The sequence below is a fragment of the Phoxinus phoxinus genome, assembly GCF_949152265.1.
Source record: "Phoxinus phoxinus genome assembly, chromosome: 1".
Classification (NCBI taxonomy): domain Eukaryota; kingdom Metazoa; phylum Chordata; class Actinopteri; order Cypriniformes; family Leuciscidae; genus Phoxinus; species Phoxinus phoxinus.
This window is the reverse complement of record NC_136876.1, coordinates 44,290,726-44,310,719: the sequence shown is the minus strand read 5'-3', so window position 1 is coordinate 44,310,719 and position 19,994 is coordinate 44,290,726. Positions and strand designations below refer to the sequence as shown.

Sequence of the window (19,994 nt, the reverse complement as noted above, 5' to 3'; positions counted from 1 at the left end):
GACACTGGCTCCGGCTCTGGAACAGCAGACACTGGCTCCGGCTCTGGAACAGCAGACACTGGCTCCGGCTCTGGAACAGCAGACACTGGCTCCGGCTCTGGAACAGCAGACACTGGCTCCGGCTCTGGAACAGCAGACACTGGCTCCGGCTCTGGAACAGCAGACACTGGCTCCGGCTCTGGAACAGCAGACACTGGCTCCGGCTCTGGAACAGCAGACACTGGCTCCGGCTCTGGAACAGCAGACACTGGCTCCGGCTCTGGAACAGCAGACACTGGCTCCGGCTCTGGAACAGCAGACACTGGCTCCGGCTCTGGAACAGCAGACACTGGCTCCGGCTCTGGAACAGCAGACACTGGCTCCGGCTCTGGAACAGCAGACACTGGCTCCGGCTCTGGAACAGCAGACACTGGCTCCGGCTCTGGAACAGCAGACACTGGCTCTGGAACAGCAGACACTGGCTCCGGCTCTGGAACAGCAGACACTGGCTCCGGCTCTGGAACAGCGACAAACAGCGTGGCGGCGGCCATCCTGTCTGAAGACTCCGGCTCAGCAGAAGTGACGTGTACAGTCTCTGGATCGGCAGAAGTTATGTGGAGTGTCTCTGGACCGGCAGGGCTGACGTGGAGCGTAGGCTCGGCAGGGCTGACGTGGACACTCTCTCTGGCAGCACGGGCAGACATTAATGGAGGATCAGCCAGGCTGGAGATCGGTCCTGTACGGCCATAGACCGATTTGGTAGCTGGCTTGATTGCTGGCAAGACGTGGAGCGCGGTCTGAGGGGACACTGCAGGTTCAGGGAGCTTCTCCTCCTCACCCACAGTAAACTGGGAACCGCTCCACAGCAGGGCCAGGTCAACGTACCTTTCTAATGACCCGTGTGGCTCACCGTCGGGCATCAATGACCGGAGAGGTTCTGACAATCCCCCACGGAAGAAGATTATCAAGCACTCGGTGCTCATTTGCGCAAGATGTGCCAGCTCGAGGAATTCTGTGACATAATCCTCGATGGCGCGATTCTCTTGGCGAAGGCGGATGATCTTGACATCAGGACTCCAGGTAGGCATGGCTGCTGGATCTAGGTTTGGTGAGTTCTTCTGTTACGTTGAAGCACAGATGAAACAAGATCCAGTTGCAGCACACTTTATTAATTAGATACTAAACTTGAACGAACAAACTAGGACAGGGACACTGGAACAGAACAACAACAGCACCAGTCTAATGTTTCAAACCTGCCCGACTTTTTCTTTTATTGTTTACCACACACTATAATTATGTGCTACTGTAATAATCATAGTAATTATAGAATTACATCATCAAAACTATGGAATGGCACAAGTAAAATAATGAACTGTACAGACAGACATGGTCTCAACTATCACACATAATTCTTTATAGCATGCCAATGCCATGTCCGTGTCTGGTCTAGTCTAGTCTAAACTTGTTGTCATGATCTGCGTGGTTTTCCCTGGCTGTCACCAAGTGTGCGTTATTCATTTGTTCCCATGGTTACAGATTTAGTTACGCAGTTCTCGTATCCATTAATCATCCCCTCTGTATATTTAAGCCCTCAATTCTTTCTGTTCATTGTCCGGCGTCTTTAATGGTTTGTTTGCAGAATTTATCAGTGTTTTTTAAAAAGCTAACCTCGCATTGTTCATTCTGATTCTGCCTTTTGGATTTACACAGCCACCGTGGCAGTTATTGTGTGGACTATAGCATTAGATTTGTTTTCACTAGGTATTTAACAGCCAATATTAACCAGAAGTGGGTGTATCAGGAGATAAAGTGCCAGCTTTGAGCTTTTCTAAACTAATTTACTATTTATTTTTGACTCTTTACTTTTTAAAATGGAGAGCAACACAGGCTGCACTACTCGAGATTTTATGTTTCCAGATGCAAATTTAGTATGTCACGTGTTAATTCATTTAGCCTTAAGTATAGTTGAACACCAAAGCACACAGGCTTGTATGTCTTTCTGCTTTTGAGCATTGTCGTAAATGCAACTGGTTTCTACAAAACATAGGCACGGAATGTACGTCCTTACAGATATCATCGGTGTGAAATCTGTTTGGTAAAAGGTATAACGCACGAAGAGAGTAACAAGAGAACCTGAATCTCAGGTAAATCCAAATATTTTTGTCATTTAATCACAACAGTGGATTCCTTTGCTTCTCATTGTCTGTCATGCGAAATCTATTTGTTCATGTGACTATTTTCAGCTCAAATGTGACGTGAAATTTCCCACAAATTGGCTGCGTGTTGTAAAACTGGTTGTGCAACTGTTTAGATGCTTCAAATGTAGGGAGGGGGGTTCAAAGCATATAGTAAAAGGCCACTGTTTGCTTGTCATCATGAAGAACTTACCTGCTGACTTTTCACACATTTATCGCGCACAGTGCGGTCGCAAAATGAAACAGTGGTTTGTTAGATCTTTTATGGCTGCATGTGTTTGCTTCATCTACTGGAACTTACTGGGATTGATGTCATCTGAGGACTGGAGCGCATATGAGAGGTCAGTAACACACACACTCATCAGCGTTTGTCTCATATAAAAGATTGATTGAAAAAGCATCAGTATAGTCACATGGCGAGAAGACACCGGCTGAAATAAAAAAAAACTGTGGCAAGCCACTTTTAATCATTCCATCCATATCAACAATAATTCAGTTGACACTTATTAAAATGATTATTCTTGATATCATTCATTGTATTTTCACTCATAGCAGTTTCCATTCAAATTTCATTACAGATATCAATAATTAATTTCTTACTAGTTGAAATGTCAGTTTCACATATCAGAAATACAATTCTTACTACAGTAGACGACATATGAAATGGATCAAAAAAGTTAATCAAAGTTGTCCTAAGACAAGACTGGGTATCTTCAAAATGTATGTACAGGTGAAACCTAAAACATTATAATATCGTGCAAAAGTTCATTTATTTCAACTTTTAACTTAAAAGGTGAAACTAATATATTATATAGACTCATTGCATGCAAAGTGAGATATTTCAAGCCTTTATTTGTTATAATTTTGATGATTATGGCTTACAGTTTATGAAAACCTTTTCACAATATTCTAATTTTGAATTTGGGGTTTTAGCTGTATGCCATAATCATCAAAATTATAACATTGATGAGAGGTTTTGATCCACTTCAAATGTTGACTACAGATAATCATTTTTGATATCAGTAATTGCATGGTTTTCAGTGCAAATGTCTATTATTGATATACATGAATAAGAGTGAATGTGCATATTTTAAAATGAATCATTATTTGCACATTTAAATGTGTTACTACAATACAATACAATACAATACAATACAATGCAATACTACAAATATAGACCTGGGGCCAGATGCATAAACTTTGCATAAAGTCAATAATTGTATCACTTAAACTCATCGTTGATCACCAAAATTACATATTTAAAAGTGTTTTCCTTAAAAAAACTCATCATGTCTTAAATTAGCTTGAATGTAACTCTACACCCTTGCCTCATTTAGTATACGGTTCTATGAATATGCAAATTAGCCCCGCCTCCACTCACAGCATCTCAGAGATCCACTGGTTGTCAGAAACACCAGCGATTTCAAACCGTGTTTTTGAGACTGTCTTTGGTTCACTGCGTTTTTAAGGAGAAAATACTCAGCAATGCTGTCGACTTGTCTTAACGCTTTTAAAAACATGCACATAGACATATTAACAACATTAAATGATAGATTTTCACCACAGGGAGAATTTAAGACTTAAGACCAGGGTAATCAATCTTAATTTTCTGATTAAAATTAGATCGATCTTCCTTTTTATGTAACTGAATTAAAAAAGTTAGAACCAGTCTTGAAGAAAAATGTGTATGACTAACTTTAAAGACCACAGGACTATCCCTTTTAATACATTAAAATCCCTTTTAATCCTTTAATTTGATTCCTTTGAGCCATCAATGGTTATACCTAACAATAGGTTAAACAAATGCCACAATGACAAGAACTGATGCATTTTTTATAAGCGTGTACAAAGAATCAAGAGCTTTTAAACAGTGGCCTCCCTGCGATATCCGCCGCCCTCACAAGTTAAGTAAAGTTAGACTTCCCTCGGCACTTTGAAAGTAGAAAACTATCAAACTGAAAATTATTTAGATGCTTAACTAAAATAAAATATTTCCTATCTATCCTATGCAAACAAGGAATTATGTTAATTATTAATTTATTAATGAATTGCAGTAATCAACTTTACATGTGTGGGTTTTAAGTAACACAAAACAAAAAAGCAAAAATAAAATACTTAGCCTAAAACGCTTCATGCCTCAAGTCACCAATGGTCAAACCAAATATACTCCATTGTTAATGAGTTCAAGCAAATTTTCTGGACTCTGTGCGTGACCATTTCATGTCTTTTATGTAAATATTCTGATTCACACGCAGCTTTGGTTCTGTGTATCCTGTTCCCAATGATTGACAAAAGGCACATTCATCCTTGAAAAACACAACATGACTTCTTACCTCAAAGGTTATAATTATCAGAGTAAACTAAACTGTCAAAGTTCTGCTGCTTCCTTCACTAACTAACAACTAAAACCTGAGCTAAAATATGAAAAAGATACATATATAGGGCTACAGGCTAAAACGAATTAGTAATTGAGTGGCTTATTTAAAAAAACTGAACCGAAACTATCAAAACCATTACTGGAACTAAAACTACTAGAAATGTGTACTGGAAGTTTACTACTGAAAATTGGTCACCAAAATTAAAATAATTATTAAAATAAAAAGTGCATTTGAAGAAAAAAACAAAAAAAAACTTTGACATAGATAACGCATAATGCAAATTCCTTTTCAACGTGGATCTGGCGACGCGAGCGACAGTAGCTAGCTAGGTTTCTATCCAAAGTTGCGAATTTAACTTATGCGCAAATTTGGATTAGTGCATACAACATTTGCGCATAAAGCACCGTTTCCATCCAGTCAGTTGCTGCATAGGAGAAGCCACTGTATATAATAATGTTCAAATATATAACATACTACTTTACTTTGTACTTGTTGTGAATTCTCTCCATTTAAAGGAGAACTCCGGCGCAAAATGAACCTTTGGTCTAATTACACATTGTTACCTAGTCAACCGTTATCTGAGATTTGTTTTCATGATTATCGAATGTAAATATGTATATGGTCACTCTTGTGCAATAAACATGATCCTGTCATCTTGCTTTCCGAGGCGGATGCCTGTTTGGGAATGCAGTCGTGTAAGATGGGAGGTTATTTTACTGAATAATTTTGACGACAGACTTTGCTCAGGCATTTCAGATGCTGTGCAATGAGATCGGACCGCCAGTTATGCTATATCCCATCACGCAAAGTCACATGACTTTTTTGATGCGCATTGAGGAATTTATTTGTTAAATGTGTTTCTATCATAGTTTATGTGCATGTGTTCTTATCGGGAAAAACCTATATATGCGACTCAGTTGAGCGCATACGTTTTATTTTTTTCATTTATGCGCATCTTGCCACGTTTCCATCCAGTGTTTTTTATGCGATATCCCAAAACGTGCATACAAATAGGTGGATGGAAACATAGCTAGTGACCGTTGGCGACAGATCAAGCGATGCAAGTCATGTGACAGTTCAGAAAAAGCCAATTTTGCACAACCAATCCTATTTCCCAGAATTCGGGCCTATTTCTGTCCACAGGGTGTAATTCTATTAAAAACTAATTAAATCTAATACATTTTAGCACTACTAATTAGTCTAAACAAAAACAAGCCTAGACTTTTTTTTATGGCTGCTCTTATTAATGATTTTAACACATTTTATTGGTGTTTTGTGGTACAATATCTGTGTTTTGGTGTTGTCCACCACCAGAGTTTTCACATGTTGTGCCATATCTCAAACATTATTTATCACAAATGAATAATAAAAAAAGTGCATATGAATTAAATGTTACCTGATCTAATAAACTACATGCACAGATTAAGCATACATATGCATTTTATACTTTATTTTGCTTCATTTCTACCTGTCCCATGGTTTAGCCGTCATTACCAACACGCTCGGCATAAGGCACTTTCCTACTGTTTTTTCATCAAAAGTTTATTTGGTAGCCGTGGTAACCTAATAACATAGTGGAGCACATGGATTTCAAGCTGCTAGACTGAGGCCTTGATGCGCAGAAAAGGAAGTAAATCTACTCTTTATTCTTTGTGTTGGGCATGTACACTTATTATGCGTCATTACCATGTGTTGTATTTCTGTATTTTTTTAATATTTTGGGATTATTTTTATCACTTTAATAGTTAAAATGGTGTACATTACATGTAGAAAGCCAGCTACACTTGCTTAGTCATCATCTTTGCTAGTAAGACTATTTTTTGGGCAAAAATGTCATTACCAACACAGTCATTACCAGCACATTACAGCTTGTGCTGGTAATGACATTGTGGTGGTGATGACGGCAGATACATTAAACATACTGTTCTTTAAAGAATTTATGTTTAATACGTAAACAGATTACTAGCTGGTGTTTTTTGTTGTTGGTCTGAAGTCACTTGGGCTCTTAAATTACAATAGGTTATAATTTGTCATCACCGCAATAAACTTACATTACCAGAACTGCAACGTCATCACCATCGCCATACCATTAATATTTTTGCCAATAAATTATGTATAAATTACAAAAACATCCTACAATTATGTAGTTCTGACTATGTTGGACAGTCTAAATGATCACAGTATAACAAAGTTTTGATATATGGCATTCACTTAAAATAAGCTTATATTCCAAGCCAGGGTAGATTGATGAATCAGACATTTAGATACTTAAATGACTATAATTCATCTGGCAAGTAAAAATCAACAATCCCATTAAGTTTAAGATAAAATAGATTCCATGTGAAATGTTTTAAAAGCACTGATTTATCATTTCAGTTTTATTTTTTACATATATTCGATGATGTGATGGTCTCTAGAGTGTCTCAACCAAGCTCATAACGTCGCTCCTGACTTAAGGACTGATAATTTGATGTATACCAATTAGTCAAATTTGGAATTTTAATTTGCAAGATTACAGCAACCCAATTTGGCCCTTAATCTGAGAAATGCCCAGGAGTGAAGACAGGATAGACAGGACAGAGTTCTGGAGCGATTTCGCTGTGCTAAATGATTTGACTGTAATATAATAAAACGATGCGTAGAAAATAAACTGTCGGTGTATCGTTTCTGGGCTGTAGAAAGCGCACGACGAAGGAAATTTTTTTTCTTTTTGGAAATGTGTCCCACCCGTTTGTCTTGCCTCCACGCGTGTCTTGCCTCCACATATGACTTGCCATGAGCCACATGGAGGTAAGCAGAGGAGGCAGACTTTTTGATAACATCCGCCTCCACAATCAAAGGCAGCCGCGCTGCTTCAGCCGACACGGGGCCAGAACCACGAGGTATAAACACCTGACTTTATTCCCACAAGAAGAAAGTCAAGCGAGAGGCGAGCTCCCTCATCGAGGCTCATCACAGCGAGCGCATTGTTTCCTCGAGAGCTGGACGGGAGCCTTCAAAGAGGACGCAGCTCTTCAACTGGGGCATCCTCACGTATCGTTGCTCATGCAGTCTCTCCACATCCGAATAATTCGAATACATGGGAGAGGCTATACGAACTGAATATAATTTCCTCCATTATCTCGACTCCTCATTTTGGAGATATAAAAGGAATAAAAGCCTCACAAACCTAATCATTCTGGACTAGCCTGGTCCTACCAGACTCTACATTTAATTTGTACAGAGAGTCTGGCCACTCTCCATTGACAAGCGTTAACTTCCTTGAAGGCGGGTCCTCTGTTGAAGTTTAAAACTATTGGATCTGCCCAGAGCAACTCTGGATCTGCCATAACCAATCACTAACGTTTGTGCTAGAAAAATATCCAAGACATTTGTGAGAAAATATTCTACAAGTGTGCAACTCTCAGTGGATGAATGCACACACTGATTTGCGGATGTGCAACATTTCTCCGTGACTTCACATTTGTTGATGCGGGTGTGTGAATGCGTTTGGCACCATATTCACTGCAGCAAGCAACTGTAGCAAAAATGTGAGCGTACAAGTTTCTTAATTTGTGATTTGTAGAATGGGATTTGTGCACCTGCAATGAAGAATTTGAGAAGGTGTATCTGTTGTGTTGTGTTTGTGGGAGAGAAAAAAAAGTCTACAAGTTTGCAACTCTTAAAACATTTCTCCCTGTGACTTCAAATGGACTTATGCACAGCTGCACTACTTCCTGAACTTTAGCCAGCTCCTTTGTTTCCTGTCCGCCATTATTGGACAAACTGGTTAATCCAGGTGTGCCTGATTATTTTTGTTGGTAAGACACACCTGGATTAATCAGTTTGTCCAAAAATAATAATAATAGAAAGTTCACTTTCTACATGAACTAGTTAAAACTTAAAGTTCAGTTCACAAATTTTAAAATGAACTAGTTCAGTTCATAGTTCTTATTTTCATTTTGCTGCGAGCTATTATTTTTCACAATGATTGCCACAGCCCATATTGAACCACAGCAATTCTTTGATCAGTTTTAACACTAAAGCTATGCGTCAGATGTTTCCCATCCTCACCGACCTTGTCATGAAACTCGTTTAAATGATCATGCGACGCCTACATACTTCTTTTTGTTTTGATTTTAGTGATGAGTCGTTCATGAATGCATTCATTGCGTCTGTCACGTGACAAATGAACGAAAGACTCGGAAGGTAAAGTAATTATGTATGTTCCCTGTAAAGGATTTTTGACGAAATGATTCAGAATATGATCAAGATTGCGTAAGTGAATGTGTTCGGGGAATTTGCCAGTTTATAGTACAACATTTAAAGCCCCTTAAATGAACGAAATGACTTGGAAAAAAGATTTGTTCATTTTGATGAACGAGATCGAACAAGAGAGTCAGAGTCGACACTGGTGGCTGTGTTGCCAGATTGGGTGTTTTTTCCGCTACATATTAAGGCCGTTTACGGGGTGTTTTAGCCGGTTTTTGCCTGGAAGGCTCTATAGAAATCTGGCACCCTATTGAACAAAGTTAAACTGAGAGAGCGTGCCGTTCACCGACACCAGAATGAACGAGTTCACAGTAGCGTTCATCAGGCAATAATACAGTACGTTCAGTTCACGTTCGCCCAGAATATAAACGAAATCGTTCAATGAACGCGTTCAGGCACAACACTCAGCGGAAGTGGTCACCGCGACTTCCTGAACCAAAATGAAAACAACATAGCAGGAGAAGCTCAAAAAGGAAAGTTGCTGTTAGGCTCATCCTTATGCTCCGCCTACTCATGCTCATCCCCAGAATCGATTGGGCCACAGGACCCGAACCGCGAGGTGTAGACGCTCGACTCTCATCCCTGAAGAGAGATTCAACCATGTGGAGCTTCCCACAGTGAACACATCACAATGAATGCAGTCAGCTCCCTCGAGAGCCGAACGTGTTCCCTGCAAGATTCTTATCTTTCTAACCTAACGAGAATCAAGCAATAGCCGAGCCTCTTACTGTGAATGCATCGCCATGAGTTCCTTCAACTCCCTAGAGAGCTGAATGCGCTCCATGCAAACGCTTCTATCCCTCGGGAGAAAATCTATCAAGAAAAGAGGTTAAGAGACTAATGAGTGCATCCAGCTCCCTCGAGAGTCAAACACTCTGAAGCCCCTTTCACACAGCGCGTTGATGCCGGGAAATTTCCAGAGTGCCTTCTGTGTGAACGCAAACACGTCCCGGGATTGATGCCGGGATCGCTCGCCCTGTGTGAACAAACTCACAGATCCCGGAAAATCACTGGCAGTGTGAATGAACCAAAATCAAACGATCCCGGGACAAATCCCGGGTCACATTATCCGTGTATTTTCCGGAATCTCTGTGTGAAAGGGGCTTAAGGCGAGACATCTGCCTTCTTTCAGACTTGTGGTGAAAAAAAGTCCAAAATACACATTTAGGTCTTTATTTTACTACACTTTGTCTATTTGCGTCTGTAGATTTCTCCTAAATTCAACAAAATTTGTCGTTCTAAATCATCCGCTGCTCCACGATCTCTGTCTGCTCCCTGTCATCACACACACCGCTGGGAAACACTCTCTCTCCTGTACAATGCTGTCAGATCCAAATACGGTAATTTCAATTTAATCAGCAACCAATAGTAAAAGTACAATGGGCATTTAACTCTAAAAGCGAAATCTCATTGGCTGATGTCAATTTCTGACAACGTGATTGGTTCAGATGCATCACGTGACGCGCTCTGACATTCAGATGTGTGTTTTTGACTGTTTTTCTGTTCAGTTAAAGGCCATAAATGCTGATGTTATTTAGGTGCTTTGTATTGTTGTTGCTAATGATTTGATAAGATATTGTGTCTGTAAATAGTTGTTTCCACTAAAAAAGTATGATTTTTTACATTACAAATCTTTAAATGCCTTTTTCTCAAAATGACACCTGTACACCAAACTTTCCAGTTATACACTTAGCAGTATTCTGAAGATATGTTCAGAGGGATTTGTTAATACATCATTCCTGGCCTGATTTATGTGACATTTTAATAAAATAAAAAAATGGCGAAAATCTATTTAAGGCTGTGGACAGTATATTTTGATTTCCTAGGTAATGAAAGCATATATCCTGAAATCTCTCAGAACATCTTTTTTCATCTTGTGTGTAATCAAAATGAAATAAGAGTTTTGCACCTGGCTTTATCATATGTTCAGATCTATCAACCGAAAATATATGCTAAATTGCGCATATTTAATGATATAATGCATAATTAAGCACACAAATTTCAAAAACTTGTAATACATTTTTTTTATGAACTTGTGTAAGTAATCAACTGAGGAAGTTTAATGGTGATATCTATTATTTAAATTTTTTACCCTATTCACCTGTAGTGTCTCGCCTTAACAGACTCTTAAACGCGAATACGAACAAGCTGCTTCTGAAGACAAAAAAAGCTGACGATGGTGCTGTGTTGACCAACAGAAAGCTGCTTGTTTTGAACGTAATTTCAGTTTGACCTGTTTTATACATAGCTGCACTATTGACAATAGATAATTCACAAATGTCACCACACCTTAATGTCAAACACATTTTGATTACTTCAAGTTCTCAGTGTAAACCTTCTGCAGTAAATAAGTATTTTCATATTTTCATCCAGGGACCCATAAAAAATAGTTGGCTCTAATATTTTCAAAGAGTTGTTTAACTGAGGGCTAGTTATCATGTAATATTAACGTACTACAATATAAGAGGAGTTGTAATGATTGGCTTCACCATGATTAGATTTTGACTCAATCTTTTGATTTTAACCTTGAGGCAAAGGTGTTGGCGCACGGATACGCCTCAAGCAAAGTTTTTTTAAACTGCATACCACAGTTCTTACACATACTGTTTTCTCATAGTCTCCAACCCAAACATCAATGATTTGCACAGAATCGAATGTCTCTATTATTTTGAAACTGAAGTATAAATGTGACATTGTGATTTTTCCGAGTTAGACATGTTCTTGGGTCAACTTAATTTGCTAATCATGGAACAACATTTCTGTCTGAAAATGTAGCCTTATCCCTGCAGCTAAACCTAACCTTACCATAAATGATCCCTAAAATCAGAGGGAAATGATGGTGAATAACACTGATGTTGAAGCACCTAACCCTGGCTGTAAGCCTAAACTTGACATAAACTGTAAACTTCTCCTTCAAATCTGGTTGGTTGACTGGAATGTTGTTCCGGGATCAACTAAGTTGTTGATGCAGGAACATGTTTTACTTGGCAAAATCAGTTCGTTTAACCTGATTTTGACAGGTTCATTGGCAAAATCAGTTCATTGCCGAGTCCCACATGCCACATATAGTCTAGTGTTACCTTAACCGGCTTCAGATTACAAGAAGACCATTCATTTGATAAGGCAAACTCGAGATATAATCTTTTGCAAATTTTCAATAGTCAACGATGTGCATTTGAACCATGAATTTCATTTCTACTCTTCTTCTAAATGTGCCGAAATGCAACAGCACTCTGTATATCCCATTAACATTTGGAGGGAAACTGGAGGTAATATGCAGGTGAAACTCGAAAAATGTTGAATATTGTGCAAAAGTTCATTTATTTCAGGAATTCAACTTAAAAGGTGAAACTATTATACAGACTCATTACATGCAAAGTGAGATATTTCAAGCCTTTATTTGTTATAATTTTGATGATTATGGCTCACAGCTTATGAAAACCTTTTCACAATATTCTAATTTTGAATTTGGGGTTTTCATAAGCTGTGAGCCATAATCATCAAAATTATAACAAATAAAGGCTTGAAATATCTCAATTTGCATGTAATGAGCTATATGATAGTTTCACTTTTTAAGTTGAATTACTGAAATAAATGAACTTTTGCACAATATTCTACATTTTTCGAGTTTCACCTGTATACAGGAATGTGCTTCGGTATGTAGGGGTTAATGGGGTAAAGGTTCTGTATTATACAATATATGTGACTTTAAAGGCGATTTTCTCAATGTTTAGATTATTTTTTTTTGCACCCTCAGATTCCAGATTTTCAAATTTGTATCTCAACCTAATATTATCCTATCCCAACAAACCACACATCAATGGAAATCTTATTTATTCAGCTTAAAAAAAAAACCCTTATGACATGGTTTTGTGGTCCTGGGTCACATACAGTTTATTGATTCATATAATTCCCCTCTTGTTAAAGACAGACCTTCTCTTACGTGTGGATCTGCTTTGCTCCGCAGGGCTACGGAAGTAAGCTGGGTTGTAAACGATATCGCGGAGGAGGAAGTGCCAGCCTGCTCTCTGAGACGTATCATAAAGAAGGACGACAGTCTGAATAAACATTTCAGCTTCTCGGTGCCTGTTTTGCAGTGGCGGGATTCTTTTATTTACTCGCATTGGCAAACGCTCCGGAATGAACCGTTGCCTTACGGCTGGAAGGACCAGCCTTTCCATGGTAAAACCCTCCCTGTAAAGCAGTAGCACCACAAACAAGGAAACAAAACAAAATCATGAAAGTTCTCAAAGCATCTTTGTTTTCCAGAATTGGGCAAGACTCTTTCTTTGCTTTCACATCGTGGCAACAGTCGTCTGTTTGAGCGGAAACCGGCAGATGCATGTGTGCGCTGCGCCGTAGTGGGCAACGGAGGGATCCTCAAAGGATCCGGGCAGGGGAAAGTCATAGACAGTCACGATTATGTTTTCAGGTTTGTGGGTTCTATTAGAACAGCGAATGAGCCGCCTTCTGATATTCAGTTTAATAAAAATTTACATTTAAGATGAAAAAATAATGTCTATCACAGCGGTTTATATGTGCACGCATTTCCAGACTCTTAAAACTCCAAAAGGGTTTTTGCTGCGATGCCATAGAAGAGCCTTATTTGAGAACCTTTCAGTGAACAGTTCTTAAAAGAACCGTTTTTTTTTCTTCTTAGAGTAAAGAACATCTGAATAATCTGAAAAAAACTTTTTTTTATAAAGAATCTTTTGTGGAATGGAAAGGTTCCATGGATGTTAAAGGTTCTTCATGGAACCATCGATGCCAATAAAGAACCTTTATTTTTACGTCAGCTTATAAGAATAAATTATACTTTAGGGCTTTAAACGATTAATCGAATCCAAAATAAAAGTTTGTGTTTACATAATATATGTGTGTGTATTGTGTACAATTATTTTGTATATATAAATACACACACATGCATGTATATAGGCCTATTTAAGAAAAAAATTTGTTATTTATAAAATAGTTCTATTTATATATAATATCATATAAAAATATATATGCAGTATATAAATGCAAATATTTCTCAAATATATACATGTGTGTGTATTTATATATACAAAATAATTATACACAACACACACACACACACATATATTATGTAAACACAAACTTTTATTTTGGATTTGATTAATCGCGATTAATCGTTTACAGCCCTAGGCTACTTGGGTACTACTTTACTTTTTAAATGTTTAAAACCATACAGTGTTGCGTTACTAAGTAATTAATTACTGTGATTTAATTACTTTTCCCTTGAAAAGGTAAAGGCATTACTCTTAATTTTTCTGTAAGTTACTTCTAACGTAATTGCATTAAATATTGTATATAGAACAATTCTATATAAAACAATAGTGGATTTAACATCAAAATTTAACATCTAAAATGTCTGTTTTTAATGTAACTGTTATGAGGGATTCTGTTCTTGTGTTTGTTTTTGGTGGGTTTGCACTGCCTTTGTTTCCTATGTTTGGTTTCCATGCTTTTTCAGTGATTGGATACGTTTGTACACCGGTTACTCGTTTTTTTAATTATTTTTGCTTCAGCCTTGTGTATTTGTGCTTGTTTTCAGACATTCGTTGATCGGTTTTCGTCTTAGTTGGATGTTCCGTTCCTGGTTTTGAGACAGAGTTTCCTGGGAGTTTTTGTTACATTTTTGAGTTTTTAAATTAAGCTCCAGCTAAATTAAAGATCCAGCTTTTATTTTTGCGTCCTGCCTTTCAAACAGCCGTGACAGTAACCTTCTCACTTTAAATACTTTGGATAGTTAAAGAATAATGTATGCGATTTTATATGATTTATTTGAAAGAATTAAAAGAGCCGTTTCATGTCTATCCTTGTATTGTTCAACTGGTCGAGATTGAAATGGGATTTAGAAAGTAATGGGCTTTATGCACAGCTGCACTACTTCCTGAACTTTAGCCAGCTCCTTTGTTTCCTGTCTGCCATTATTGGACAAACTGATTAATCCAGGTGTGTCTGATTATTTTTGTTGGTCAGACACACCTGGATTAATCAGTTTGTCCAATAATGGCAGACAGGAAACAAATGAGCTGGCTAAAGTTCAGGAAGTAGTGCAGCTGTGCATAAAGCCCATTCGTTATACAATACTTTATATTGAGAGAATAATTACAGTAATATAATTACACTGTGGAAGATTTAATTAGCTAGTATTTTTTACAGTAACTTTCCCAACACTGATGTCATATAGGTAGCCCAATAAAACCAGTTTTATTTTATTTTACTTGGAGTGGGTCACCTCATGGGGGCAGACATGTTGAGATCACATGACCAATCACATCATCTCTGGAATCAACCAATCATGACAAACCGTGAATAGAGCCTTTCTATAATGCCATCACTGATGCATCAACCCTATATACAGTTAAATCAATTTAAAGATAATTATTTTCTTAAAATATGTAATTTTATATTTTATTTTATAAAAGTACTATTTTTTCTTATTTATCATATATTTATATATTATATAAACATATAATCTAACATTTCCTTGCAATGTATTGTGAATAACTGTCCTTATGTTGGATTATTCAGATTTCTGTAGTAGCTATAATATATTTTTTTTATTAAATTAAACATGCATAGAAATAAGAGTAAAATAAGTAAATGTGTGAACAAATAAATAAATACATCTATCAGTAGTATACAGTAGCCTACTAGAAACAAATATAATGTAACCTAATAGAAATTAAGTATTTTCCTAATAATATTTTGAAATCATTATGATTTTTTGTTTTTTTACAGTACAAATTGGGTCTTGATACAAGAAACTTTATAGATGCCTTTTTTAAAATTTAGGATGGGGGTCCCTCACAGGAAAATACTCAGATTTTGTGGTCCGTGGCATCTAAAAGATTGAAAACCCCTTATCTAACTTACAAAATATCTTGAAATATTAGAAAATATTAGAAAACTGCATGAGAAAATTCTAAATATCTGTGGCATTTTCTTTTGTCACTTTCAGAGGCATTTCCCCCTGAGACTCTGTTGTTGTTGTTTTAGTAGTAGTAGTAGTAGTACTGCTATGATAGCGCAATGCTGCTAATAATCATTTAAATGATTTTTTAGAGTTAACGGGGCAGTCATCAAAGGTTTTGAAGACGATGTTGGGACAAAGACGTCTTTCTACGGCTTCACCACCAACTCCCTCAAGAACTCCATTGCTGCTTATTACGAAGACGGGTTCGACAAGGTGCCACGTGACCCGGTAACGGCCCTTCTCATTTGCTATTTAGGAATTACAATTCGAAACGCTGCCCTCTGCTGGTTTACTGATGAATTGCAGTTCGACATGACTAAAGTCTTCGACGTTATCACCACAGGGCATTGGATATATTTTTATACCTGCGGAAACTCGAGACTATAAGATGTTGTCAGCCGCCATCCAGGGTGTGTCTGTACCCTCCGGACCTGATAAAGGTGAAAGGTGGGTGTAACAATAAGATTCATACGTTGCTATTTACTGACGTCTTTTTGTGTGTGTATCTTAGCAGGAACCTTGCAGCGCACAAAATGAGCAGCAGATGGTGCATTACTCCTACAATTTGGGCTGAACCGAATTCACAATGTAGGAACTGGCTCAGAAGATGACACACAAGTTGATTAAAAGTCGTTGCAAAATGTGCTCAGATCAGAAATTAAAGGTAGTTTTGAAAATAGCGCCTGCAGGTGACACTTGGCATTTTGGATTAAATTAGTGTATATTTAAGTGGGGCGTCCAATTATTTTGTTCAAGGTGACATAGGCTATTAAAGTAATTAGTAATATGTACAATATGACAAATCCAAAGGTGTGGCAAATGTTTTCATGTTGTTGTTGTTATTATTATTATAGTTGCCTCTCTTTTAGTTCATGAATATGTAGGATGGAATTTCAACTGGAAAGACAGGAAGAAGAGGAATGTACTGATACAATTCAAAGAGGAATTCAACACAGTCACGCAGCAAAGGAACTTAATTAATTCAACATACAATACAAAAATATCAATAAATACATTGATTAAAAATGGCTATTGGTTCCCTGATGTTTCTAATAAAAAAAAATCTCTGATCAGACACATTTTCCTGTTAATTAACACTGACCAAAACTGATTACTGATAATTATTTAAATTAATCATTGTATCCCTTAAAACTCATCTTTGATCACCAACATATTTCAATGTTTTTTCCTTGAAAAAAAAAAATTATTCATGCCTTAAAATATCTTGAATGTTACTCGACACCCTTGCCTCATTTAGTATACGCGGTGCTATGAATATTTAAATGAGCCCCGCCTCCACTCACTCGCACCAGCTCAGAGATCCACTGATTCTTTTAGGGGTTTTTTTTGTACTGAATGAGTACCCCAAATGAGAAAAACATTTAATATATAAAATTATAATTTAGTTTTGTTGTTGAAATGAAAGGTAATAAATGGCCAAAATGTACATGAATTTACCCTATATGATGAACAAATATTGTTCATATTTAAAATAGCCTACTTTTGTATGACAAAACCTTTATTGGTAATTCATACAGAACAATAAAAATGTCATAAATTTCAAAAACATATATATATATTTTGCATTGTTTTTGCTACTTTAATTAAATTGCTCTGAATTGGAATCCTGAAAGGCATTCTACCGCTTCTAGAGTTCGAATTGCTAATGCTATTTAAACATTTCTTTAACTTAAGTTTATTTTGTTAACAAAACAGGGCCTCGGATCTTTTTGGATATAATCCTGAAACACATCAGTTCAAGATGATCCATCCATCCTTCGTTCAGTACGTGACTCAGAGGTGAAAGTATTTTCCAAACACATTCGTCAATACACTCAGTATTGTTTCTCTCCCTCAATGTAATATCATTGTATTTTTTTTAATGAGCAGGTTTCTGAAATCCCCACAGCTGGATGAATACAGGGATATTTACATGCCCAGCACGGGTGGTCTGATACTGCTGGCTGCTTTACACACCTGTGACCAGGTCAGACTTGAAGCTTGAAAACAGCATTTGACATTAAAATCTATTGCTGCAGGAGTTGCTAAAATAAATGTTCTCTCTCAGGTCTCTGCGTATGGCTTCATCACAGACAATTACATGAACTTCTCAGACCATTACTATGACAAGGTCACGAAGCCTCTGATCTTCTATGCCAACCATGACATGATGATGGAGGGACGTCTGTGGAAGAAGCTGCACTCTCATAAAGTCTTGTGGCTATATCAGAGACAAGAAAACAGAAAATGATGTGAATCTTTGGACATGCGCCCAAAACCCCCGAAAAAACAGGTTACAGGACTGCAAAAATGAAGGTATTTTGGATTAATCTGTTAAAAATGTCAGATTAATTCAAAGATTCACAGACATTTTGTTGCGCCCTGCTTTTCCTGTAACCTTTAGAGGCAAGGCAACATCGCGGAGAAGAAATTCCAGTCTGGTTCCCCATCACAAAATAAGCACAGAGACTGTATATTGACCACAATACATTCCCAGACAGACTGAAAAACTGTGTATGACTCGTTGATACCTGGTTTGGGTAATATATATAGAAGAAACGGGCTCCCGTTGAGAAAACAGGCAACCTTAAATGGACCTCTATGACGTGGCGTCCCCCAGGGTTCAATCCTGGGACCTCTCCACTTCAGTCTGTATAATGTGTACATTTATATTGTCATGCCAAAAATGTATTAGACAAATCATTCGTCATTGGTACTGTATAGCATTCATGTAGCTAGATAACTATAACTATATTATAAAAGAAACTATATTAACTTTTAAGTTAATAACTAATGATCGTTGCGACGGAAGTGAATCAATCAAAACTAACTTTAGCTGGACAATGACTTTATTCTAGAGCTGCTGTAAAGCCAAACCAATCTCTGTTACTTCAATTTCCTATTATCACCGTAAAGCTGCTTTGAAGCAATTTATATTGTTAAAAGCACTATATAAATGACGGTGACTTGACTTGACTTAAAGAAACAAAATTGCTTTTTAGTGTACATAGTTCTATGTTTCCAAAAGGCAAAACCATCCTGACAACACTTGTGTCAGCCAAATGACTGGAGCTTGGCAATATACAATGATTTCTGAAGGGTCATGTGACACCGAAGACTGAAGTAATGGCTTCTGAAAATTCAGCTTTGCCATGACAGGAAATAAAGGACATTTTAAAGTGTATTCAAATAAAAAATAGTTACTTTAAACCGTAACAACATTTCACAATATTATTACTTTTTTTAAAATCAATATGCAGCCATCTTGCAGATTTCTTCCAAAGACAATAAAACAATCTTAATTATTCCAAACTTTCGGCCAGACAAATATGTCACGACAAAGGGCTCTCAAATCTTTGTACTTGATGGCACATTGTTGTTTTCAATATGTGACCCTGGATCACAAAAGCAGTCACATGTCGCACGGGTATATTTGTGGCAACAGCCAACAATACATTGTATGGGTCAAAATTATCGATTTTTCTTTTATGCAAAAAATCATTAGGATATTAAATAAAGATCATGTTTCATTAAGATATTTTGTACATTTCTTACCGTAAATATATAAAACATTGATTTTTAATGAGTGAATGCAGCACAATCGCGAACATAAATGTTCAACTTTACAGGCGATTTTCTCAATGTTTCGATTTTTTTACACCCTCAGATCCAGATTTTCAAATAGTTGTATCTCGGCCAAATATTATCCTATCATAACAAACAACACATCAATGGAAAGCTTATTTATTCAACTTTCAGATGATGTATACATCTCAATTTTAAAAAATGGACCCATGTGACTGGTTCAGGGTCACATATATTATATACTTTGCTTTGTGCATCTGTTAATTTATCTTACACTATATAGAAAAAATCTTCAAATCAAAATAAACTATTTTTTGCTTCAAGGTGCTGCTTTTGAGCTTGTGATCACTGTGATACTGACATTAACTGCTTCATTCACACACGCCCCAGGTGTGCAACATCTGTTTGTGGGATATCCGGAAGGTGATCGCAACCCCTGGTCCTTTGATCCCCGCTCGCCCTTATCTCTGTGGGAGCAGGTGAAGGGATGCAGAACCACGAGCCTTGTTCTTCAGTTCTCACCTGGTTCTCCACAGCTCATTCAGACACATGTTCACTCTCCTGTTCCAGATGACTTCATTTAGGAGGGGACAGGAAGCACTT

The 19,994-nt window shown here is 37.4% G+C and overlaps 1 protein-coding gene across 1 annotated transcript; it reads left to right on the top strand.

Annotated features, from left to right (window-relative positions):
• The first annotated feature begins 1,962 nt into the window (after window positions 1-1,962).
• Window positions 1,963-19,718, top strand: st6galnac2 (ST6 (alpha-N-acetyl-neuraminyl-2,3-beta-galactosyl-1,3)-N-acetylgalactosaminide alpha-2,6-sialyltransferase 2). The gene is made up of 8 exons (XM_079609652.1): window positions 1,963-2,515; window positions 12,771-12,985; window positions 13,073-13,235; window positions 15,896-16,034; window positions 16,150-16,253; window positions 17,523-17,606; window positions 17,697-17,793; window positions 17,875-19,718. The coding sequence occupies exons 1-8, from the start codon at window positions 2,355-2,357 to the stop codon at window positions 18,055-18,057; spliced, it is 1,146 nt and encodes a 381-aa protein (XP_079465778.1). The 5' UTR covers window positions 1,963-2,354; the 3' UTR covers window positions 18,058-19,718.
• The last annotated feature ends 276 nt before the right edge of the window (window positions 19,719-19,994 follow it).